Below are 26,303 nucleotides of genomic sequence, written 5' to 3'. Positions count from 1 at the left end.
TTTGGAAAATGTACCTCTTCTCCTGATGAATAATCAGACACAGTGTCTTCATCAAATATTTGACCTTCATCGATATCTCGTTGGCCAGACACAAGCTCTAGGGATATGACATTCCCTGCAACTGACCCAACAAAAAAAAGCTATATGGAACATACCTATGGCACACATTGCGGACAAATATATGCAATGACCATCCTTTACCTGAAATGAAGTGACCACTGCATCCTGCCACTGGTTCTGAGGAGGAGCTTCCCTGGAATGTCCTCAGAAACAGGGTGATGGGCATTTTGCTGGAGAGCCAACTCTTCTCAGGCGTTAGGCCTGGACCGCGTGGACCTCCACCTATTTTTGCTTATCTGCCTTCTTATTAGCTTTAAAATTTATGTTTTTTATATTATACTAGCAAAATACCCGCACTTTGCAGTGGCGAAGTACTGCCTTAAAATTTTTATTAAGAAAAAAGTAAACATTTTTAAACTGAGGGAAAATATACAAATAATTATTTGTTAAGGATCTCTTTGTATACCACATTGTCAGTTCGGCCCTCCGGTTGTAATATGACCAAGCTGTGCGCTGAGCTTACTCTTGAGCATGCAACATACAGTTGGCCATGTGAAAAGCAATCCTGTCTCAAATCAATGTCAACCTTTTGTAGGGTCTGTCCCTGAGTCTTATTAATTGTCATTGCGAAGCAGAGCCTTACTGGAAATTGAAGGCGTTTGAATTGAAATGGGAGATCAGAGGGTATAACGGGGATGCGAGGAATAAAAACTCTCTCCCCTGAGCCACTGCCAGTAAAAATAGTTGCCTCAATTAGGTTCTTTTGCAGACACGTGACCTGAAGTCTCATGCCGTTACAAAGTTTCGGTGGCTGTAAGTTTTCAGTAACATTATTGGTGCCCCAACCTTCAAAATTAGATTATGCTCAGGAGTGCCTGGAGGATTCAGAGTGTGGAGAAACTCTACCGGATAGTGCACCACGTCTTCCACTTCTACAACTGAATCCACAGACTCATATGTTTTTGGTTGTGAAGGTAGTTCTTGAAGTAAAATGTGGTTTATAGTCGTAGTCATGTCATTTCTTGGTGTCAAGATAGCTCTCTCCTTCAACCATGACACGTCGTAGATTGGTGTAAACATTTTGAAAAAGGCTTTGTAAGGTATTCACGAGAAGACAGAGATTTGTAGGAATATTTATTTTACGATTTTCTTAAATGAAGGTGCCATCACCTATACTCATCAGAAGAGCAGAGAACTCCCCGGCTTTTTTGTCGCCTTTCAAATGAACCCTCATGTTTATTCTTAAGGTAACAACATTGATTTGTGGCCATAGGTATGAAGACTTCAGACATGCTTTAACTTCATCAGCGCTTGTTCCTCTGGGCACGACTGGTAGGGTTTGACGGTAGTCTCCAGCCAGCAACACTGTCAAGCCTCCCATAAGTTTGTTGGTGTTTCGATGTCTTGGAGGGTCCTGTCTAAAGCCTCAACACCTCCTCTGTGTGCCATAGTGCATTCATCCCAGACAATAAGCTGACAATGTCGCAGCACTTCAGCCATGTTGCTCTGCTTTGATATGTTACACATGGGGGATTCAGTATGGCTGAGGTTCAGAGGCAGCTTGAAAGCTGAATGAGCAGTTCTGCCACCCTCAAGAAGAGTTGCAGCAATGCCAGAAGAAGCCACAGCTATGGCAGTGTTACCTTTTGCTCGGATTTGCAAGGAGAAGGTTTATGAGGAATGTCTTACCAGTTCCTCCTGGAGCATCAAGGAAAAACACCGTGCCAGTGGCGAGACAACGCTCCTCATGACTTGCTCATAAACTGACTTTTGGTCACTATTTAGCAACCGCTCGTTATTTGTGACTATATTGGCCAATTGCGGGTGTTGTAAGATGTCTCTTTCAAGTACTCGGGATTTGACGTAAGTTCTGTCAGTTCTCTGAAAGGTGAAGGCAAACCGTAATGATCAAGAGATTGACCTCCAATAGCAATTACGTAGTTTTCAAGCAACTGTAGACACTTGTTATAGATCAAATGTAACCACTGGTGGACTTCTGTTCGTATATGATCTCTTTCAGTTTGTCTCCTAACATCTTCTGCTATGCTGTCTTTATGTTTTTCCCATAGGTTTAAGGGGTTTTCCATTTGGCAGAACACCAGCATGACAGCAAAGAGTTCACGGATCTTTTGAGGTGGACAGAGCAGCTTCCTGTAGAGTCTTGTCCCAGTTGATATCGTTCTGTAAAAAACCAAGTGCCCTGCAGGCCGACTTATAGGTTGGATGTAGGACACCATCAACTGTTCTGAGAGATTTGAAAGACGTGGGACCTGTGATTTTGTTGAGCAGCAGTTGAAGATGGTAGCATTCAGAGTTATTCGGGTGCACAGTGTAGACCCGTCCCAGCACATTATCTTTTTTCACTCCCGAATGTCCTGGTACAGGGTTGCCTGGTTCCTAATACGAAACATGTTGTTTGCCCACACATAATATGATGGAATTTCATTATAATGAAGTTGTTTTGCAAAATCATCGTGGTTGCAAAGGTCAAACAACGCTTAAAAGGTTGTCTGTGGTGGATTGTGTACTTTATCGGCAACATTGCCTTCTGTGAAATAAATTCTTTGTCCGTTCTCAAGATGCACAGCAAGATGAACGACCGGAGGGTAACGCTCGTGAATGGGAAAACAGAAAATACACCAGGCTGCTTCAGAGCTACTAATGTAATGCCCAGCTTCGAGAGATACTTCATCATTTTGATTTTGTATTGTAAATACCGTAGATCCCGGAATATAAGCGACTCGGTATATTAGCCGACCCCCTTCTCTACCTACTAAATTACATGTAATTGCCGATGACCGGTATTTAAGCCGACTCCCTTCTCCAAGCAAAATTTTCTAAATTTCCTTAAAAGTGTCTCTTCAGGTATATTTATCATGTTTATCGGCGAGAATTTGAGACTGCCGGCAATTTTGATGGAAACCAGGAAGTGATTATGGAGACGTTTGGAAAAATGAAACTTTGTGTTGAAACTATATACACAAATACGGTACATCGGCGGTGGATTTCGGAGACTCGTTATAAATTTGATTAACATAAATACGCAATACAGTGGACCCTTGACTTACGAACTTAATTGTTCGCTAAGACTAACCCATAATGCGTTCGAACCTCAAACTGCAACAATTACTTAACCTTTTCATAATAAAAAGGGTTGTATAATGTGCATAATTTACCAAAACACCAATAATTTTTCTAATGTGCTAACCAAAAGTTATAAAAGTGCCTAGACTAGATTAAGCTAGGAGCATGGCGCGCACGTGGTCGCAGCAGCTCAGGGCTCTCCTTTTCAGTGCACTTTTTTGTTGTTTTTGTACTTTTTTTTTTCCTTGTTTGTGCACGATCGGTTCCGCTAACATCCGCTACACCCGTTAGAATCTTATAGACATCGGTGTCCAGAGCCAGACATCTGTTTTGAGTGTTTTTCATCACACGCACAACATCCCAGACAACATAGCGAGACCAGCGGGCTCTCCGTGGATTATTGTTGGGTCTAGGAGACAACACAGATGGAGGAGGGAAAGAAAGCAGAAGCGGGACCGCAGATCCGGCGTTATGCTAAGGCTAAAAACAACCATACAAGCCCTATACAGAACTTTTTCTGCACTGAAGGAGCTGCTTTTAATCTCATTGTAGATGTGTATAGTGACAATAAAAGGCATTCTATTCTAGAAACAACAATTTCATACTGTACTCACCATTTAATTTGACATCTTTGGGCTGCAGGAAGGGAGGAGGAGGAGAATGAAACGGAAGGTGGTTATTGTTTAGAAGGAGCCTCCTTATGCAAATCTTTTCTTTGTAAAATTATCGAGATGGTGGATTTCCTCATGCTGTACATATTAGCGAGATTGGTCACACGAACAGCACTCTCATATTTCCACACAATTTCCATCTTCGTTTCGATTGTGATTGCTTTCTTTACCTTCTCTTCCTTCCTTAGCAATTATGTGTCTTGCTTGCATGGTCTTAATGAATTATATATATATAGGTAAATCACTGCAGTGACCGAAATTACATCCACAAACACATGTATCTGGGCTCTGACTGACGCTACTAACGCTCTCGGTTGTTTGTTTACAATCGCGCAAGCGGATACACGTGACCGCATCCGGGTCGTAACGCAAGATGTTGATTGTAAATCAAAACAAAATTTTATTTTAAACTTCCCGATAATTTATTATAAATTTTAATAATAAAATCAACAACTAAAACACTTTTTGAATAAATTCTTTATTTAAAGTATCCGCATGCAAAGTTACTTCTTCATCTGAAAGATGGCTCTGTGGTTTCGTCATTATTTACTTCTGTATTCATCGGCAAAACCGCCATTGCGCTGGAAATCTTGAATCTGAAACAATACTCGTTGTATAAACCGACCCCAAACTCCAAGCCAAAAACCTAGGACGAAATTCTCGGCTTATATAACGGGATCTACGGTACTGCCTGGTCACTTCCCTTGTTAACATACTTGCAGATGTATTTGATCGATTTTACTGAATTGCAAAATTTGACATTGATTTGAGCATTGAAGAAGCGGGTCAGCACAGGACTATAAGGGGACAACCCATCTGTTGTCGATATGTACTCCTTTGATGTTAATTGTATGACCTCCATCAGCAGGTGCGCGCGGTACTGAGGGTAACCATCTTCTCCGGTCTGATTTTCTGAGACGAAGGACGCGGTACCTCTTACTTCATATTCCGTTGATCATGCAGGGTGAGTTGATATTATGAGGTCCACATGGGCCGTGAATCATGATGGATTTTACTATTTTGTGGAGAGCAGGGTCAGTCTGTGAATCAGGAATTTCGCCGGATGAGTTGATCGATGACAGCTGGTTTAATCGTATCCTTTAGCCACAATAGAATGTGTGTATGGGGAATACCTTGCTTTTGCCACTCTATGGTGTACATGTAGCAATTTGTACAGCCGATAATGTTACTCTTCATGAGCAAGTCTATCATTTTGCGAATCTTGAGATGAAATACACGACTGATAAGGTCGTGGCGATCGTGAGGTTCTTGACATGGAAGGAGAACTTCAGTGATGTCAGTCCATTTACGATTGCAAGTAAATGTGATGAATAAGTCAGGGCAGCCATAATGATGTACATATGTCATTGCGCCTTGTGTACACTCGTGCATATAGCGAGGTCCTCCAGTGAACGACGAAAGTAATATCAGAGCTTGACCAAGTTCCCTTAAATTAGTGTTGTTTTTGTCAATAGCATCTTTCAAGTGGACGTAATTTTCAGCTCGTAGTTTATTCTGATTTAGTCTGATATAATTTAGTCCTTTGGCATTCAATTTTTGCGTACATATCAACTAAAACTGATTTAAAAAGGATAGTATAATCATGATGTTCTCTGATCAAAGCCGGTATGAATAGAAGTTTGCTGCAGAGACGGTTTTCTTCATAGGTAACTTACTGGCAGCATGAACTTGAGGTATAGACACAGAATAGCCGTCTTCACCATAGCAGAACATGAGGGGATATTGAAGTGCATCATAGGATCTGTGGGTTTCTTTAATGCATTGCAGTTTATTGTTTCTGCTTTTCAAGACAATATCCTATTTTCGAACGTTTGCCCAACGATGACAACACCAACTTGACGTACTGTAGTTTTATTAAACCTGCCTTTGTGTGCATGTAATGGTTTTTTTCGTGAATGACAACTTTGAAGTCTTTGTCTTCATCTGAAATACTGTTGATTGTGGAGTGGAAGTCTTGGATGTGAGTGTTACTATCATGCCAGCATTTTTTGTAATTGCTACACCAGGGCGTGTTAACTCAAGAAACATTAGCGCACTGCATTTGTGCTTCCTTTTCATTGTCCCCGACGGAATAAATTTTCAAAAATTTGTGTTCCTCAGTTGGTATAGGTAAAAGACTGCCAATCAAGTGATAGACTTGTCCCTGAACTTTAAACGAAGGCACAAAATTTCCCTCAACGATTTGGTTTGCACCAAATGATGTCATTTGAAATGCGCTTTTTTACTTTCAAATGTTGTTCAAGAAATGCTCACTTTGAGGATGTTCGCCATTTAATAGGCCCACAAGAAGGTCAGGAAGCTTATGTAAAGGAGTGAGAGAGACTTTACCACCGTTACAGCACAAACCAGGAGACTCGCATTTCCACCTATGAGCTTGACAATAGTCACAGTGAACATACATGAATTCAATGTGTACAGTTTTGTCAGATTCATAATGTATGTTTGGGTCATACGCAAATCCACAATTGGCATTTTGAGCCAAACCTGCTGTTTTGTATGAGCCGCTTTCATTATTGGGATTGTATCTAGAAACAGAAGCTTTATTAACTTGTGGATTTGTCTGCGAATATTTAGCGTCAGCGTCTCTATGAACTTGTGGATTTGCCTCATAGTATTTAGCGACAGCGCCTCTATGAACATGTGGATTTGCCTGCGAGTATTTAGCGACAGCATCTCTATCAGCTTGTGGATTTGCCTGCGGTATTTAGCGACAGCGTGTCTATTAACTTGTGGATTTTTCTGCGAGTATTTGGTAGCAGCGGCACAAAGTTGTTTCCATCTAGCTGCATCAGAAAATGTACCATGACATCTGACACGCCTCCTTTTTACTGTTTTCTCACAGCTTGGATTGCTGCTGTCATAATCTGTTTGAGTTTCATGGTTTGTTTCAATTATGTTAGTATTTGCAGGACTTGTTGTGTTGAAGTGACATTCAGCATCTGTCAAGCGATGTAAGCATACAACCGGTTTCATCAATAACTTCGCATCCAACTTTTAAGAGTTCAAACATTCCTAAACGTCAAAGTGTCCACTACTCAAATCGTCATCTGTGAATCTAAGATTTTTAAGAGGCATTGGCGGTTCTCGAAAGGTGTAAAATATTTGGCCATTTCGGTACACTTGAAAGCGACAACCGAACAATTCATCGGCAGCCATCAACTCACATGCAGAACCATAGGAGAAGTACTTAAGCATTTCACTCTTATAGTGCTCCTGTGTAGTATAATTATCTCCTGTACCGTCATCAGTCCACACCTTGAACCTGTCCCAGTCATTCAATACATAAGACACAATGTTCCTCCGGATATCAAGAGTGAGCCTGATATGTCCGTGCAATATGTAACACAGAGAATGGAAAAGGCAGGCGCCATCTCCGGGCATGGAAACCACTCGGTAAGTGATAGTTCTTTGATTGATGGTGATCACCTCGATAGACATGTTAATGGGGGTACGGTTGGAATGATAAAGGAAATGGGTACCTGAACAGTAAACTAAGTCTAAAATACCTACACAATAACTATAATCGTAATAAACGAACATCAAACAGCAGAGAAGCCGTAGATTAAATAAAAGGCTGCAGTTATCAGCAGGGAGACGTGAATAACATGGCGAACCAAAGAAGGGAATGAAGAGACCCGAGCGATGGATGGCCTTATATGGGCAGGCAGTCAATTACATGGGAGGCATGGGGATGGGGGATGCAATATAGGCAGGCAGCCAAAGAAGGGAATGAAGAGACTGGAGCGACGGACGGCCTCATATGGGCAGGCAGTCAATTATGTGGGAGGCGGGGGACGCATATAGGTAGGCAGCCAACTAGTGAGGCGGAGTTGCGTCCCCCATCACCACGCCTCCCACGGAGACCGAGCTGCAGGCTATGGACGATATATGTACGTAAGTAGAATTCAGTTATGACTGTTACGCATAGAATTTTGAAATGAAACCTGCTTAACTTTTGTAAGTAATCTGTAAGGAATGAGCCTGTCAAATTTCAGCCTTCTACCTACACGGAAGTTGGAGAATTAGTGATGAGTCAGTGAGTGAGTGAGTGAGGGCTTTGCCTTTTATTAGTATAGATATGATTCTTTATGTCAACAATTCTTTAAATAGTTATATACCAATATTTACCAGTTTGAAGTATATTCTTGTACTTCACTTTTAACCTGTTCCCATGTTCTCCTTTGTGCTCACGCTTGATCTGGAATTATGACATATTAAAAATAATTAATTTGACACATAGGAAATGAAACACTGCATTCAGTAAGTACAATGCACACTACTTGCGCTTTTATTTTGTCGGACACTTTTGCCAGCCATCTTTTCTGGTTTGGGCTGCTTTTGCAGTGTTACCCTTGTGCATATTAAATCTTGAAATTCTTCATATCCTTTAAATAAAAGGTCCTGCTCTGTTTATGTGAAAAAAATGCAACCGTTCTTTCGTCATTTTGTTACAGCTTATCAAAGACTTGCTGATCGTGTTTTCTAGACTCAATATATATGGGCTTTTCAATTACGCAGGTGCGCGCAATCATTTCGGATGATTCGATCCAGCTAGACTAATCTGCTATACGGCTGTGTTTGGAAAACCGACTTATCCCAGATGAGTTTCACCAGCATTAACTCATCCAAGATGAGGCATCTGATCTCGGATGATTTAAGTGACGTAAGGAAAATACCCCCAGGCAAGGAAATTTGTTATTTACTGTGAATTAGTGTCTAATTATCCCTTAGCTCATCGTAGCCATAATTTTTTCCCTCTAATTCTTTTTAGGCATCACTGATGTTGTTAGTTGTTGGTTGGCACACTTTAGATTACCTATTACTATGGAAAACCTCAATAAAATAATTCTTTCCTACTCCATACACACCATTGGTTTATGTTTCTTCCCCGTAGTTGCTCATTCTTAGTTCTCACATGACACAGTATCATGAAAAACCTGATGCAATTTTTCTGGCACATTTGACACGCACAACAATGCCATGTTTAAATAAATTTAAACATTTAGTCTTGCATATTCTTCCTCTGAAGTGCACACACAAACATTTTGTTGATACCCATTTATCTGCTTTAAATATAATTTAAATGCTATTTTTCCCTATAATCCTGCCAATCATTGGACAGTTACTTGGAAAGTGAGGTGTACCTACTTTGTAAATAAGAATATGTTTTGGGAATATAATCAGGAATTAAATGTAGCTCACAGAATCCACACATATTATCGGGGACTCTTTGTTTTAATGTAATGTAATGGCATCTACTTCATAAAACATCTATATCATCTTGCGAATAATGTTAGTAGAAAATAATTAAACATTGCTTCTTAAATAATAAATCTTCCTCAATAACCTTTTCATGTGTTATGAATATCCATGTAGACATCCTTCAACTAAACTGTTAACCAAATTTATTCACCTAATAATCTTGAATTAGTTTTAGATTAAAGATACAGTGGGAAGACTCGTGTCTTTCTATAATTCTACAAGTTAAACCTATCTTCATTTGCTCACTTGTAGTAGTCATGTTAATCAGAATTGAAAATGTCTCCTCACAGTTCCTCCTTAAACAAAAAGGAAGCATTTTCAAATGCACATGGATTTAGTGCTGATGCACTGGATGAGTGGAACATAAAAGAAAAAGACCCAGCCATTGTAATTGACAACTCTGCTAATATGATCTGTGTGGTACGCTTATGGAGGTAATATAATATATATATATATATATATATATATATATATATATATATGCTGCCTCGCAGTTAGGAGACCGGGTTCGCTCGGGTCCTCCCTGCGTGGAGTTTGCATGTTCTCCCGTGTCTGCGTGGGTTTCCTCCGGCGCCGGTTTCCTCCCACAATCCAAAGACATACAGGTTAGGTGGATTGGCGTTACTAAATTGGCCCTAGTGTGTGCTTGGTGTGTGGGTGTGTTTGTGTGTGTCCTGCGGTGGGTTGGCACCCTGCCCGGGATTGGTTCCTGCCTTGTGCCCTGTGTTGGCTGGGATTGGCTCCAGCAGACCCCGTGACCCTGTATTCGATTCAGCGGGTTAGAAAATGGATGGATATATATATATATATATATATATATATATATATATATATATATATATATATATATATATATATATATATATATATATGTTAGGAACAAGTTAACATTGTGATATTTCATCTATCCATTCTGAGAGAGAGAAAATTGAAGAAAGGGGTCAAATATTTTAAAACATAAGTCTGCTGCTTTATTATTTTCACAATATCAGATTTTTTAAGGTGTGAATGTAAAACAAAAAGATAAATTAATAAATAGAGAATAAATACAAAAACATATTAGTATGTTTAGTTTTTCTGCAGTTGGCAGACATTGACAACTCAGTTATTTTACAAGGTTTGTATTGATTTGTTGTTAAATGACTTTTTCAATCAAAAGTGATTGGTCAGTAACAATATGCTAATCTTGTATGATGACCTAGTCAGTCTCGATCAGTGCCGTTTTAGTTTCAAAAGGATTTCTCCTGTGCAAAGTGGCAGGTGAACTATTGTCAACAAAACGCAGGCACCTGAGAAATAAACTGAAAAGTTGTGATTTTTCTGTCCATATGGTAAAGGTTTTGTTGACCAGCACATTCTAACTCCAGGGTTTGAATTACATGTTGATATAGAAGAAGCGCAAAGAAATGTGGTAGCTCATCATAGTGGACGTCAGACTCATGAAGCCTTGAATTTGGCTTAGTTTGCTGCTGTTTAATAGTTGCTGTGTGCATATCTTGGGCTCAGTCAGAATTACAGCTAACATGCTGTTATTAATGAACAGGGATTATCTGTATCTAATTCTTCTCTCTTGAGCCCCAGAGATTCAGTGAATGGGAGCTTAGAAACTTGCTAAGCACATTCAAAACAAAATCATCACCTTGGTATGTTTCACTAAACTTGGACCAGAATCTATCATGCTGTCTCAATCAGCTCCTGAAGAACTATCACTTTTATCACACTTTCTATTTCACACGCTTTACACACCCGTATTCAGCTTGCTCTGTCACCGCAAATGCTGTGTGAACATTAAGCCCTCGACCACCAGCGCCAATCACTGGATGAATACAAGTGGGCTCGTAAGGGATGACTTTCTGTTTCAGAGTTAAAAGTTACAAGGATTAAAGACTAACAGCAAGAATATTTACCTTAAAATGAAAACTAAAAATATATTTAGTAAATTATTATTTTATTTCAGTTAGTCTTTCCAGCTACTTTAATAAACCAACATTAAACACAACTGTTTGAAACTCAACATGAAAGAAATCATAATTAACTGTCTAATTTTAAGTGTAGCCACAGAGCCTCCTGGGACGTCAGTGCCGTCCATTGCTACATCACTTTTATTGTGGTAAGACTTCTGTTTAGAGTATTTGAGAAACAGAGGTTTTATAAAATATTAATTTCATGTTTTATTTTAAGTAGGTTAACTAAGAAAAATGTTTAAATTTTAATACTTTATAATTGGCATTTGATGGTTGTTTACCAAAAGAGAGTGCAATTGAAAGAAAGCAAGAAAGCACATGAATTTCAACTGTAACTGATTGTATTGGTATTTGTGAATTTTGATTTTAAAAAGGCTTTTTTATTTACTTGTATACTTAAAGTTAATAATGGTATGCCTTTACAGCTGTTTTCATTGCCTCATATGTATTCAAGTTTATAAAAATGAAATATTACAGTATCAATACAGAACTTAGTATTTAGAGTTTGTAACCCTTATGCTTGAGTGGTATAATTGGTGTGGCATCACCTGGAGTACTCTCTGCAGTTTTGGTCTCCATATTACAAAAAGACAAGGCAGTGCTAGAGAAAATCTAGAGAATATTGACTAGATTGATTGTGGGGCTGAGAGGTATGAGAAGAAAATAAAGGAATTTAACCATTTCAGTTTAAGCAAACACAGATTAAAAGGTTCCATGACTAAAATGTTTAAACTTATAAAGGGAATTAGTATGGTGGATCCCTGTTGTTCGAAGAACATACAGTAGTTTGAAATTTGTTAAAGACAAATTTTGCACATATGGTAGACTTTTTTTTTCTTTTCTATTCCAAAAATCATAGCCACATGGGATAAATTGCTAAGTAGTGCATTTTGGAGAATCTTGGTAAATAGGGTTGGCAAGCTTGCTGGAATAAATAGTCTGTTCTTCTTTAAATTCTTCTAATGTTCCATTAATTTTAAATTACACAGTTTCTAAGGCCTCATCCTTATCCTGGCAAATCATGTAGAGTGCCAGAACCAAGTCTGGATTGGGATACCACGTGTACAATTTAAATAAATGCTGACTCCTCTTTGTAGTTGATAATCATTTGTACTTTACAGTATATTCACTGCCCCATAATAAATCTTTGCACTGCTTTCTATTAAAAGGTAGCATGATGGAACAGTTTTCAGTACTGTCAATTCATAGATCTAGCATTCAAAATTTAAACCAGACAGTGGGTTACGATCTCTGTGGAGTTTGTGCATTTTTCCTTTGTGTACTGTAAATTGATTTTCCTTCCAGTACACCAGCGCTCCTCCTAATTCTGGTTATTCTAAAATTTGCCCAATTGTAGATTAGGTGTGTTCATGACTGTGATGGGCTGGCACCCTGCCTTGTGCTTAATGTTGCTGGAACTGGCACTGGTTCCATGTAAGCAAGAATTGAATTAAAATCCTTAGCCATTTTTCTATTTCTTTTACTTAAACTGCAAGAGAAAAATATGAATTTTAAAACTGTCTCTAAGAAAGCCTAAAAATTCTATAATTGTTTGCTTTTTATATATTGCATTTGATCAACCCACACTGAAAAAATGGCATGTCAGATTAAAATAAAACAATTGCAGATAATAAAATTGTTTTATCAAAAATAATTCAATTATACTTAATGTACTAAATTAATATATCCTGAAACAACATATTTTTATGTAAAATGAATTAAACTTTTCATTCTCTGTTAAATTAATTATTATGTTAATTGAAAATGACTCATGGCAATAAAGCATAATATTTTAACAATTGTTTTATAAACCTTAAAAATGCACCTCACCTGGATACGTAGCTTTAATCTTTTAGTTTGTTAATTATACTTGTTCCAGTATCATTTCATAGTTCATGTTCAAAGTTATTAATAAGAAAAACAGGTTTGCTTATACCAAAACTACTTTTATTTGGTAAAACAATACAAATCAATAAAAATACAAAAGATTAGTATTCAAAAGCTGAAATGTACAACAGTTGTACAAGAACACTGCTTCTTTGGCTGTGCCAGAATGCCATGACCAATGTATAACTAAATATGACACAAAATGCACCTTGGATAGAGTGTTATATTATAAAATACATTTATTTATGTAACTGTATATATTATAGAATAAATGTTAAATATTAGTAACATATAAAAGTGCAAAAATTGCTGCTTGGCACCTTCTTTCACAATTTATATATATATATATATATATATATATATATATATATATATATATATATATATATATATATATATATATATATATATATATATATACTAGCAAAATAACCGTGCTTCAGTTTAAGAAGTAGTGTGTTAAAGAAGTAATGAAAAGAAAAGGAAACATTTTGAAAATAACGTAACATGATTGTGAATGTAATTGTTTTGTCACTGTTATGAGTGTTACTGTCATATATATATACAGACACATACATATATACATAAATATCTACATATTATATATATACATATATATTATATATATACATATACACATACATATACATATATATACATATATATGTATGTATATATATATACATACATACATATATTATATACAGTATATATATATATATATACCCTTTGGGGTGCGAGCAGCTGTTGCTGGGGTGCCAGAATCCATTATGAAAAACATTATTTGTACAAAATCTTAATTTATCTATCCATTCCTAAATAATTAAATGGGCAGGCTATTTCGTATCAGTGCAATATGCAGTTTGTTAAAACGGAAGACTCCTGCTCTTACGTGCACTTAGTGCTGCGTGTGTATTATGAATTTTCGTATCTGTTCAAGTTCTATTTAAATTTTAAATATAAGGAATTTTGTTTAGTTGACAGAAATGTTTGGTAGGAATGTAAGTTAAATTTAGTCATAATTGCATAAATTTTTCTTCACCATAGAAATTTAAGGACTAAATTCAGCTTACATTCCTACCAAAGATATTACTGTCGACTAAATAGAACCTACTTATATCCAAATAGAACTTGAAAATTTTTTCGAATGTGATAACGCATTTTAGATGGACTTGGCGCACTACATCGAGCCTGCGAGCTATTGAGCTGTCGCCTGCCTGCCTGAATAAGTCACCCTCTTTGTTCTTACTTTTTACCGTTCATTTAATCATGGCTAGTGCGAAAAAATTAGAAAATGAAAGGAGGATTACAGTGAGTATGGCTTTACCAAAACAATTATTGATGGCGAATAAAGTATCCATTATTCATAAAGCCTCAATTGGCGATCTGTTTTCCTGCGTTAACCTCATATTTTTCATACTTCTTCTCAAACCAAGGGGTGCGAGGGTAAAATGAATCGGAAGCTGATATATATATATATATATATATCTATACTAATAAAAGGCAAAGCCCTCACTCACTCACTCACTCACTGACTCACTCACTGACTCATCACTAATTCTCCAACTTCCCGTGTGGGTGGAAGGCTGAAATTTGACAGGTTCATTCCTTACAGCTTCCTTACAAAAGTTGGGCAGGTTTTATATCGAAATTCTACACGTAATGGTCATACGTTTGTAATTTAGTGCCTGCCCATATAAGGCCGTCCGTCAGCGGCAATCCAATAGCAAACTCCCACTAAATATTCACGGGTTAAGGACTGTGCTTATGCAGAGGAAGATGAGATGGTCAGTGTGGTGTTTGGCACAAACTCAGCGAAACTGCGAGAGAAACTTTTAGGTGCCAGGACTAAGGTAACATTAAATAAAGCTATGGACATAGCACGAGATGGCACCAGCACAGCTGGGAACCTTAGATGCATGTACACCGAGTGGCTCACGTGAACTGGCGCAGTGCACAGATAAAAGGCAACAGTTCCAAAGAGCTGAATAAAACCGAATTACACAATTGAAAAGGCAGCAAAAATATGAAGCGTCTGATAAGCATATTCATAAATGCAGCTACTGTGGAAACAAAGCACACGGTGGAAAAAGTCAATGTCCCGCTAAAGGAAGACAGTGTAAAAAAAACCCGTGCATGCAGTGTGTCAGGTCTCAGATAAAGAAGAAGACGAGCTGTTTATTGATGCAGTAAGAAACGAATCGATGAATGAAACCTGTCATCTTTACAACGATTGACAAACACGGAATGTAACTTGAACACAACACATCCTACAAATACAAACCTGATTGAAAGAAATAATGATAATCAAATCCTTGATGACAGCAACACTCAGTAACACTCACAAAACAAATACTGTATATTGAAAGTCATGTTACGTTATTTTTAAAATGTTCCCTTTTCTTTTCTACCTTTTTAACACACTACTTCTCGCTGCGACGCGGGTATATATATATATGTATATATATATATCCCGCTCTACATACTCGAATAATGGATACTTTATTCGCCATCAATGATTGTTTTGGTAAAGCCATACTCAGTGTATTCATTAGATGAGCGGTAAAAAGTAAGAGCGAGGGGAGGATAAAGGCTGTAGTCTTGCGTCAACTCTATCTGAATTGCGTGATCACATTTGAAAAATATATCTTTTCAAGTTCTATTTAGTCCATATGTGTCAAACTCAAGGGCCGGGCCACATCCGCCCGGCATGTAATTATATCCGGCCCGAGATCATTTTATATACTGTATTATTGTTATTAAAGCCGGGTATATGAAGCGCTGGTAACACAATAAACTACAGATCCCATAATGCAGCGCTTCAGCTGCCTTGCCGAACACTTACCACGTTAATCAAGTCTACCTTATGATGCTGCAAGTTATTGCGAAGCTAGAGTTATTGCGCACTGAGTTTGCACGGCGCTTTGGTGACTTTGAAGAACAAAAAAAGTCCGTCTACATGCGGCTCGAACCTTGTGCATGTTTGGTAGCACATATCTGTGTGAGAAGCTCTTCTCAGTGATAAAGACTAACAAAACAGCACACAGGAGTCACCTCACTGATGAGCACCTGCAATCCATCCTGAGAATCTCCACAACACAGAACCTCACACCAAACAGAAACGAACTTGTGGCCAAAAAAAGATGCCAGGCGTCCAGCTCTAAAATGACATATGAGCAAAGACAACTGAATGATTTGATTTGTTATTGCACGTAAGAGCGGGAGTCAACCGTTTTAACAAACAGCGTATTGCACTGATCTGAAATAGCTGTGTGTGTATATATGTAGATATGTATGTATATGTATATATATGTTTATATGTGTGTGTGTATGTATGTATATATATATGTATTTCTGTGTATGTATGTGTGTGTATATATGTGTGTGTATATATGTATATATATATATGTATGTATATATGTGTATATGTATAGATATGTATATATATATGTTTATGTGTGTGTGTGTAAATATATATATATATATATATATATATATATATATATATATATATATGACAACAACACTCAACACTCACAACAGTGACAAAACAATTACATTGACAATCAGGTTACGTTATTTTCAAAATGTTTCCTTTTCTTTTCATTGCTTCTTTAACACACTACTTCTCCGCTGCGAAGCGCGGTATTTTGCTATACTATATAAAAGAAAAAGGCAACTTTCCTTTCTTTACACCTTTTTTCCTTTTATCCCAAACCAAAGCCTTTCTCTCTTAACACTGCAGAGGACACAAAACTAATTTTCTTTAAATGCCGGTAAGGCACATTACCAGAGGCACAAATTTGAATGTTCACATAGAAAATGTAATTTCAATGTACCTGTACTTCTTAAAACGTTAATGTTTTACTGTTTAATAACTTATAGACTATAATTTATTATTTTTCCCTTGCACTCAGTGATCAAACCTATACACACACATATAGACACATACAAACATACACACAAGTATATGTATGTGTATATATATACACACATACATACATACATACATACATACATACATACACACATGTATATAATTTGTGTGTGTGTATGTATGTATGTGTGTGTATATATGATGTAGATAGGTATGTATGTGCGAGTGTGTGTATATGTAGATATGAAGATATATATATATGTGTATATATATGTGTATATATATATGTATATATGTATATATATATATATATATATACACTGTATATATATATATATGTATGTATGTATGTATGTATGTATGTATGTGTGTGTGTGTGTGTGTGTGTGTGTGTGTGTGTGTGTGTGTGTGTGTGTATATGACAGCAGCAATCCAAGCTGTGAGAAAACAGTAAAAAGGGGGCGTGTCAGACGTAGGTGGTACATTTTCTGATGCAGCTACCGAAAACAACTTCGTGACGCTGCGCCAAATACACAAAACAATTACTTTGACAATCATGTTACATTATTTTTAAAATGTTTCCTTTTCTTTCTCTTTCCTTCTTTAACACACTACTTCTCCGCTGCCAAGCGGGTATATATATATATAGATAGATAGAGAAATATATATATAGATAGATATGAGAACAACACTCATATCAATGACAAAATAATTACATTAACAACCATGTTACGTTAGTTTTAAAATTTTTCCTTTTCTTTTTCGTACCTTCTTTAACACACTACTTCTCTAGCTTGCTGGTATTCTATTCTATATATATATATAGATAGATAGAGATATATATATATAGATATATATATATATATATAGATAGATATGAGAACAACATAGATAGATAGATAGATAGATAGATAGATAGATAGATAGATAGATAGATAGATAGATAGATAGATAGATATGAGAACAACACTCATATCAATGACAAAACAATTACATTAACAATCATGTTACGTTATTTTTAAATTTTTCCTTTTCTTTTTCGTACCTTCTTTAAAACACTACTTCTCCTCTCTGGCTGGTATTCTGCTAGTATATCTATATAGTGAATATATTGAAATAGTTTTACTGTCAAATAATGCAAGCAAAACACAGAATGTATTTACGCCCTAATTCTGGGCTTGTCAGGCATACAAACTCACTGCACCCTCTCTCGAATCGAACCTCGGACGTCAGCACTAGAGGTGCCTTTATTGAATAGAACAAGTTCCTTTCTACTGCAGCCACAGCCGCGACACACATAAAAACATCAATAATAACTCATAAATTTGCAATATTATTTAGGAAAATCGCAACATTTTACTCACCAAAAATTAGGATTATTTGTAAACAAAATCCAATCTCCACTCTTTCCTCAAAACAGTTCAATTACTCTGTCGTGCGGATTATCCGTGCGCTTCAGTTCCATCAAAGCGTCCCTTTCTATCGCCATCGAAGCTAATGCTGAAAGGCGAACCTGCCCTATGGTATTTCTGGCATAAGTTTGATTTCGCTTTAGGGCTGAAAATTTCCCCTCGACAGAAGCAGTGTACAGGAATGCTCATCACCAAATATACCAATGTGAATAGCTGTCCCAGGCTCTCATTCAGATTTTTCTGATGAAGGAAGTCAAGGAGATTAGTGGAGAATGTCCTGCAAAATCGTCCATGGCATACATTACAGTCAGTTCTGTTTTTACCGAGACAGATCAAAAAGCGCCCGTGGCTCTTGTGTTAAACTGGAGAAGGCTGCATGTGTGAAATTTTTCTTGTATTCCCGAAACTTCTGGGGCTCCAGGAGCGTGACAAACATCAGTTTTTCGTGGTCTTGAAATCTGGTCTGTGTCTGGCAAATAGTATTGTCCAGAATCCTGCCATGGAGTTGGCCGTGAGTGCGTAGCGACAATCTTTCGCTCGGGCGTTGGTGGTGCATTCAGTGGCCTCGAAGAGTTCCTCATATCGGCTTCTATCCAATCAATGGGTCTGAATACGTGGCGTTGCCGTCGCCTGCTAGAGGGCCCTAATGACACCTACTCAAAATCTGATTGGTTGAAGCAACAGGTTAATCGACATTCTGTGTTAGAGTGCTTGCACAACGGATTGTGAAAGCCTCTCTGCCTGGCAACAAATGACGGCTGAAATGTGATTGGTTAAATGCTTTAAAATGAAACTCCGCCCCCCACTATCGAGCTTCAGTCTATTACAGTATATGGACGAAAATACGTGTCAGTTATGACCATTATGCGTAGAATTTCGAAATGAAACCTGCCCAACTTTTGTAAGTAAGCTGTAAGGAATGAGCCTGCCAAATTCCAGCCTTCTACCTACATGGGAAGTTGGAGAATTAGTGATAAGTGAGTGAGTGAGCGAGTGAGTGAGTCAGTGAGGGCTTTGCCTTTTATTAGTATAAATATTTACATTTTCAAACAAGCAGATTCAGCAACTGCCTTGTATTGTATTCGGGTGTATTATTTATTTTTCTCTATTAATAGTATTTATCTGGTTTTCATAATGTTATGATAATACTAATGAATAGCAATACTGAAAGTTGTTGACCCATTGTGTTTTTAAGTACGTAAACGCACCTGTACTAAGCAAATAAATCTAGACAACTTAATAGAACATTTACTGACTTGTGACGGTAGTTAGTGAGCATAGTTTGATAAAACATTAAAGAGAATACACGTAAATATGCAAAACGGAGTAACTTTAGTCTGTGTGATTAAGGTGCTTTAAATAAATATCTGAATATTTCTCGTGTGTGTGTTTTTTTTTTTGTTTTTTTACTTTTATTTCACTAACCTTTTTCTCTTAACCGGTGACAATAACTCAAACCCACAACCTGTTTCTTCTTTGAAAGTCACATGACAAGTTATCCAACCTCTGCTGATGATGAATCCGCTTGGTGCTTATTAATTTCGTGAGGACTAAATATAACTATTTTGAATTCTACCTAAATGACTGAAATTAGTATACTGCACATCCCACAAGATTCAATAAAGTAAACATGATCGAGTTTTGTTCAAAAGTGGAACATAAACAATACATGTAATATAAAGTAAATACGTTTTTGTAAATGTAACAACCTGCCATTTCCCTCTTTCTCAGTGCACATAATAATTTATACTTTGCTGTTTCATTTCTGTTTTCTTTGTACATGTTACTATGGTAGTATTTTTAGTATGATAATATATATATATGTTGGAAAAATAAAAGACAGACCACTTATGCACGACAGATCCATACTTTACTTGGTTCCTGCCTTGCCATCAATGTCTACCTACCACCCTGAATGAGTTTAAATGGGTTTAGAAATGGTGGAATTAAGACATTTCAGCTTTCATATACTCCTAAAAGCTACTTTGTCTTTTAACCTTACACTGGAACACTATAGGCAGAAAGACTTGGTTACAGCCGGTGAATTAAGTACTCAAAAATCATTAGTAATCAGTAAAATGGTAGAACATACTGGGAACAAACTGTGATGTTGTGTCCTTGTGTAATGTGAACATAGTAAATAGCAAATAACCTTTATAATAAAAGAGCCTTTCAATCTGACCATTGGACACCATCAAGTAAGATTCTTGTTCCTTGTGTTTCTAGTACTCTGTATCCAAGCACAACTGAATTAACTCTTTCACAAATTGCATTTCCCCATTATTGTCAATTTGTTAGATCTAGTCGATCAATTTTACCTAACAATATAGTGCTTCATCTTGTGATGATGAATCTGTGAAGAACTACAACCATCAGTATAACTTCAGCACTTGAAGAGCAAATTCTGTTTGTGCCTACTCTTTTTACATAAGCGGTGTACACATCTTTATAACTTAAGAGTTAATTTAACATTAGCTACTTTTCCGTGTTGCATAATTTTACGTTACTTTCTCACACAAAGTTGATTTTGAGAAAAACAAATTAATGGACTGGGGTTAGAGAGATGTTTCAAAACAGGCGATTGTTTCTTATTTATACTACTATACTAATGTTTATATGGTGTTTAGATTTTTGCATTTTTGTTTTCAACCTCTACTTTAATAATTAACTCTCTTTCTTACAATTCCTGATTGTGATGCTGTGCAACCTGCCAATTATAGACATTCTACTATCAAACTTGCAGTAAAATATATATATATTTTTGCAGCTGCAGCATGAATCCTTATAAGACATCTTTAGAACTTTAAAAATAAGATCCCAAGTCAAAATGGGACACTTTTCTAGCACCATTTTCTTTTCACCCTCAGTTCAGATGGATGCGTGCTGTAAGATGATTGACTTCACTTTCTCCATTATGGAGGCTACTATAAAGACCATGAAGATACTTCCAGTGGCCATTATTTTCAGGATCCACATCTCTAGAGATCAATGTCCATATTTATCCAGCATCTCAGAGTAGAAAAATGATGCTAACTGGCTCAAAATCTCAGAGTGATACAAATTTTGTCCTGTTCTTAGGAGTAGGTGTAAAAGCATTTTATCAATGTTCATAATTTAGGATACAAATTTCACCAGGCAAAGACTGGCACACACAATGCTTTGAAAACTCTAGACAATAAAAACATGTAAAAAGATATTGATTTGACAATATTTGTAATAAATCTTGTACATTACATCATGGGTGACCGATATCTCTCCTGGAGGATCACAGTGGTTTTGATCCATCTACTGTACACTGAGAAGTCATATGCTTTCAGCCGAAATGAAAGTGTGGTAATGTTACTTTTTGGCTACAGGAAAGTTCAGCTTTACAATAGCGATGATGTGGGTATGTTACAACCAACCACTTCTTGAAATTTGCACACAGACTTTAAATGCCTTTACAATGCATGAGGTAATAAGTAAATGTATACATTTCTCACAATTCCGCATGATGTATTGTTAAAGTAAGCTGCATTTATACAAATCAGCATGCACGTAAGATTATTGCCAGAAGTGCTAAGGAGCATGCATATGTGAATCACAAGTGATATCACAGTATCAACATACAGGTGATAATGGATGCAAACTGTATTGTGGTAGCCAGCATATTATCCTTACAAGAGGCAGGGATGGATGGATGATTGACAGCAGCATATTTCACAGTTATGCTGAACTGAGCATTGCACAAACTCTTGGAACATTCACATCACACATTACAAGCCAAGGAAAGGGTTAAGAAGGCAGGCAGAGACTCTCTGGGCATTTGATTAATAGTCTGCAGAAGATAAAGGGATTTTATCTTACACAATTTACTATGACTTTTTAAATCAAATTGTATTATCATATGTGACAGATAGGGGGCGCTGTAGTCCCCTTGAACCCTCAGACCACACACCAGACACCAGATAAAAGTCCAAATACTTGTTTTATTTAGACAAATAAGTGCACAAAGCACCCTCCACTCCACTATACTCATAAATCACAACAATAATAATAACAATACAATAATCCTCCTCTTCCAGGCGCGTTGTCACGCTGCCACCCGACTCAGCTCAACCCTGGGATCTCCCACAGTCCTTTTATAGCCCTTGACCCAGAGGTGTTTCTCTCTCTGTCCATGTGACTGGTAACACTTCGGGTCAGATAAAACTCCTTTTCTTCAGCCGGAAGCACGTCATTTCTTCTGTCCCTGTGACTAGGGCGCACTTCGGATTGTAGGAAAACAATTGTTGCTCCTCCTTGCAGCGCCTTCTAGCGGCCCTTGTGGTATCCAGCAGAGCTGTGGATAAAAACTCCATTGTCCATAATTCCCTACTGGCATTGGGGCACCTCCATCCGTGGCCTGGGGGTATTGGCGGGATGACTGGCCAGCCATATATCACACATATAACTTTCAAATGCAAAATAGATCAAGCAGCACAAATTATTTTTGAATTATGCAATTGCTATTGAATTTGATTTGCACTGCATATTAAACAGAAATTTATTTTATTATTAATTTATTTCACACTCCCAGGAGAAAGAAAACAAGTATAATAATACCTAAAAGAACATAATGTAAGGGTCAATATATAATGCTTGGTGTAAAATACTAAGTTGTAGTCCACTCTAGTAATACAATAAAACATTGATTTGAGATTAGTGGAAGAATTGCATAATGTGCTCCCACCGATTCATCTTAACACATTCCTATTTAATTAAATTACTAATGACTTAAAAAAGAGGCATCTTTTATTTAAAATAAGCTTGGTTTGAACAATTTATCTATTTCAATTTTTAAATTATATATTTAGTAGCCTAGCTATAAATGTTAAATTTATTTGAGGAGCTTTGTTAGTAATTTCTATTTTCCACTTTACAATGGCTGGATTCAAAGGCAGAATTTTATTTGACTGTGTTTGCTGCCTAATACTTGTATTTGTACAAAGATCACAGGCAGGCCATATGGTACACTGTGTGATATACTTAATTAAAGCTGACCAAAGACTACTTATGTTTGTATGCATGCATCACAAATATTACTGTTATATTTAAGATAAAATGTACTTCTCCAGAAACTATAATCCTACTAAACATATCTTTTTAACCATCAGCCAACATTAATTCCAATAAAACATTTCCATTTCATTTATTTAACATGTAAATTCTACCTGAATAACAATAAAACAGAAAGAATATAATTTTGAAAAGTTAAGTGTGAATGAAATCATTTTTATGTTTTTTCCATATATCTTTATTTATATATATTGTGAATGCTGGCCCGGACACAGACAGGCAGACACGTTTGAATCACCCCATACACGTTTAATGAACATTCTATTATTTACAATAAAGTGCTCCACAAACCCAAAAGTCCCCAAAGTCCTGGCCTCACAGCCCAATACCTTATCTTCTTCAAGCTGCCTCCTTGCCTCCTCCAAGACCTTGTCTTCTTCCACCTGACTCTAGCCTTCATATGAAGGGAGATGGCCCCTTTATATCCACCGGATGTGTTCCAGGTGCTTCCTGGCAATCTTCCACTGGCACTCCCAGTGTGGCGGAAGTGCGGCTGCATCCCAGAAGCACTCCTCTTCCCCCCAGCACTTCCGGGTGTGGTGGAGTGCTGAGGTCCAGGGCTCCAAAGGCATAGGGCGCCTGGCGGTTACCACAGGCCCCTACAGGGTTGGCGTCAAAGCTCTGTACCCATGGCCCCAAAGGTACCAGGGCGGTCACCCCGCATGGTCTGGGGAAGGCATAAGCTCTCCTCCGGTCCCTCTGAGTGTCCGGCTGGCTTGCCATAAGCCATCTCTGACTATATATATATATATATATATATATATATATATATATATACACACACACATATATCCTCTTTAATAAAACCCTGTGTGCGTCCAGGTGTTCATGTGTGTGTCTTCTGGTGAAGTCGCATGTGCGGGGCCGCATGCGTGTTCAGTCTCCCTGTGCAGAGAGAGAGAGAGACACACACACCACGGTGTGTGCGCAAGAGAGACACACAAACATACACACACACACAGTAGCCGAGAGAGAGAGACACACATACACAGGCACATGAGAGAGACACACACACAGGCCCGCATGCATTGTTGCAATGTTATTTTTCTTGGTTGTTTATTAAATTACGGATTTTTCAAATGTTTGTTTTTTTCCCTGTGCTTAAAACTCATTAAAAAGTGTTTTAGCAAGCGGTTCGTATCGCTATAAGCGAACTCTTGCAGTGTTAGTTTTCTCTGTTATTCAAGGTTTTGTCGGTGTTATTGATGTTTTTACATTTAGTTTACTATTACGCTGTGCTTTCTATGGTATAATTAACTATATTTGTGCTTAAAAACTTAAAAATATATATTTACATACAGTTTGTACGGTCTATAACGGATTAATTGTATTTACATACAATCCTATGGGGGAAATTACTTGGTTCCACTGTATTACTGTCATAGAAAATTACAGGCATTTTACGGAAATACAAACCAGTATTACTGAGAGAGAAAATTAAAGGCACACAATACAGTGACGCTTATTACAGCCACATACAAGGTCCCTTGCCATTTAATATAGACTGTTCATACAAATGTTTATGCACTACTGTTCTAGCGCCTGTTATTTTAACGGGCTTAATGTCTAGTATATATATATATATATATATATATATATTGCTTAACAGATGGTGTAGATTTATATATATATATATATATATTTTTATACACTGAGCCCTTTTCAGCGTAATTTCAAATCATTTGATTTAAAGAATTCCATAACACTATATTAATCCTAATTACACAGTCACTACACATAAATAATCTATATGGCTTATATAGTACCATCTCCTTACATCGTTTAATACGTAAACATTTTGTTCTCCTGTACTGTGGTTACTTTCTTTTTACAGAATTCTAAATTTCTTTAAAGCAGTTAACTCTACAGGTACCAAGTGATGGAGGATCACATATCTTTTGAGGATGTCAGATTCTTGAGATTTCTGAAGTTTTGCACATGAAGTAAAAGGCATTAGCAATACTCCTGCTGTTAAATGTCTGGCTATTGCTTAATTAGCACCTCTGTAACATACCAACAAATTTAAGGTTTCTGTTGCCTCAGTTCTTCTTTAAATTGTATACATTTTAAGAAGAATTACATATAAAAGTGTCTTATTTATAAATACAAAGCAGTATCACCATTAATTTATGGTTTTGAAAAAAAGGCATTTAAATCAAGAATGGGAGAAGCAAACAACCTTAAACAGTAAAAAGATTTGTGAAGAAGATACTCTTGTTTCAGCAACCTGAAAATCTGAATTCAGAAAAGGAATTCATCAAAAGAAATGGTTCAGTTTCACCTCATAGTTCTCCTGATTACATGAAAAAGGAGGATCACGTTTAATGAAGACTAAGTGCACTGCTTTATTTTGTGCTGGGTGGTTCATGCCTCAAAGTTTGAAGCTGCTTAGCCACACACAGGTGACTACTAGAAGAAGAAAAACAAACTTTAATTTTATTTACAAGTTGCAAATTGCCCTTCAATGTTCTTCACCAACAACACATTACTCCTCCAGTTACAAAGATCTCAGAATGACATGTGAGATCACATAGCACTGAAAACATGGATTAAGAATTGATATTTTATATGTTTAATGTTTGTTATTTTCTTTTGTAGATTTAGAACGGCACTAAAGAAAGGCATCTTCACTGTCAATGGTACTTCAATTAAGACATCTGAATTTTCGGTTGAAATGGATATCTGCTGATTCATCAAATGTGATGATTGAATCATTGATTAAATTCGGTAAAAATAAAAACATAATCACTGAAAAGGGCTGGTAAATGTCATAGCCTAGTAAATGAAAGGTGATCACAATCTTTGCTGGATAAATATCTCACCAATACTATTATCAGGACCATAGCTAATCATTTATTATTTGCTTAAAGTCAAGATATAGAAAGACACTAAATAAAAAAGGCATGAGACACTGTAGACAAGGATTGCTCAAAAATTTTCATTATAGTTTTACCAGTTTCTAAAAAGT

At 36.9% G+C, this 26,303-nt stretch overlaps 1 protein-coding gene across 1 annotated transcript in view; it reads left to right on the top strand.

Annotated features, from left to right (window-relative positions):
* LOC120521976 (carcinoembryonic antigen-related cell adhesion molecule 20-like) overlaps positions 1 to 25,986 on the top strand; it is a gene marked incomplete at its 5' end in the record, with an annotated part of 33,876 nt that extends 7,890 nt beyond the window's left edge. Inside the window, one exon of the mRNA XM_039743226.1 lies at positions 25,934 to 25,986. Coding sequence (XP_039599160.1) covers positions 25,934 to 25,939 — 6 coding nt within the window. The remainder of the gene's footprint in view (positions 1 to 25,933) is intronic.
* Positions 25,987 to 26,303: the final 317 nt, after the last annotated feature.

Source organism: Polypterus senegalus, unplaced genomic scaffold (genome assembly GCF_016835505.1).
Source record: "Polypterus senegalus isolate Bchr_013 unplaced genomic scaffold, ASM1683550v1 scaffold_3417, whole genome shotgun sequence".
Lineage (NCBI taxonomy): Eukaryota > Metazoa > Chordata > Cladistia > Polypteriformes > Polypteridae > Polypterus > Polypterus senegalus.
Note: the sequence above shows the minus strand (reverse complement) of the source record. Positions and strands in the feature narration are given on the sequence as shown.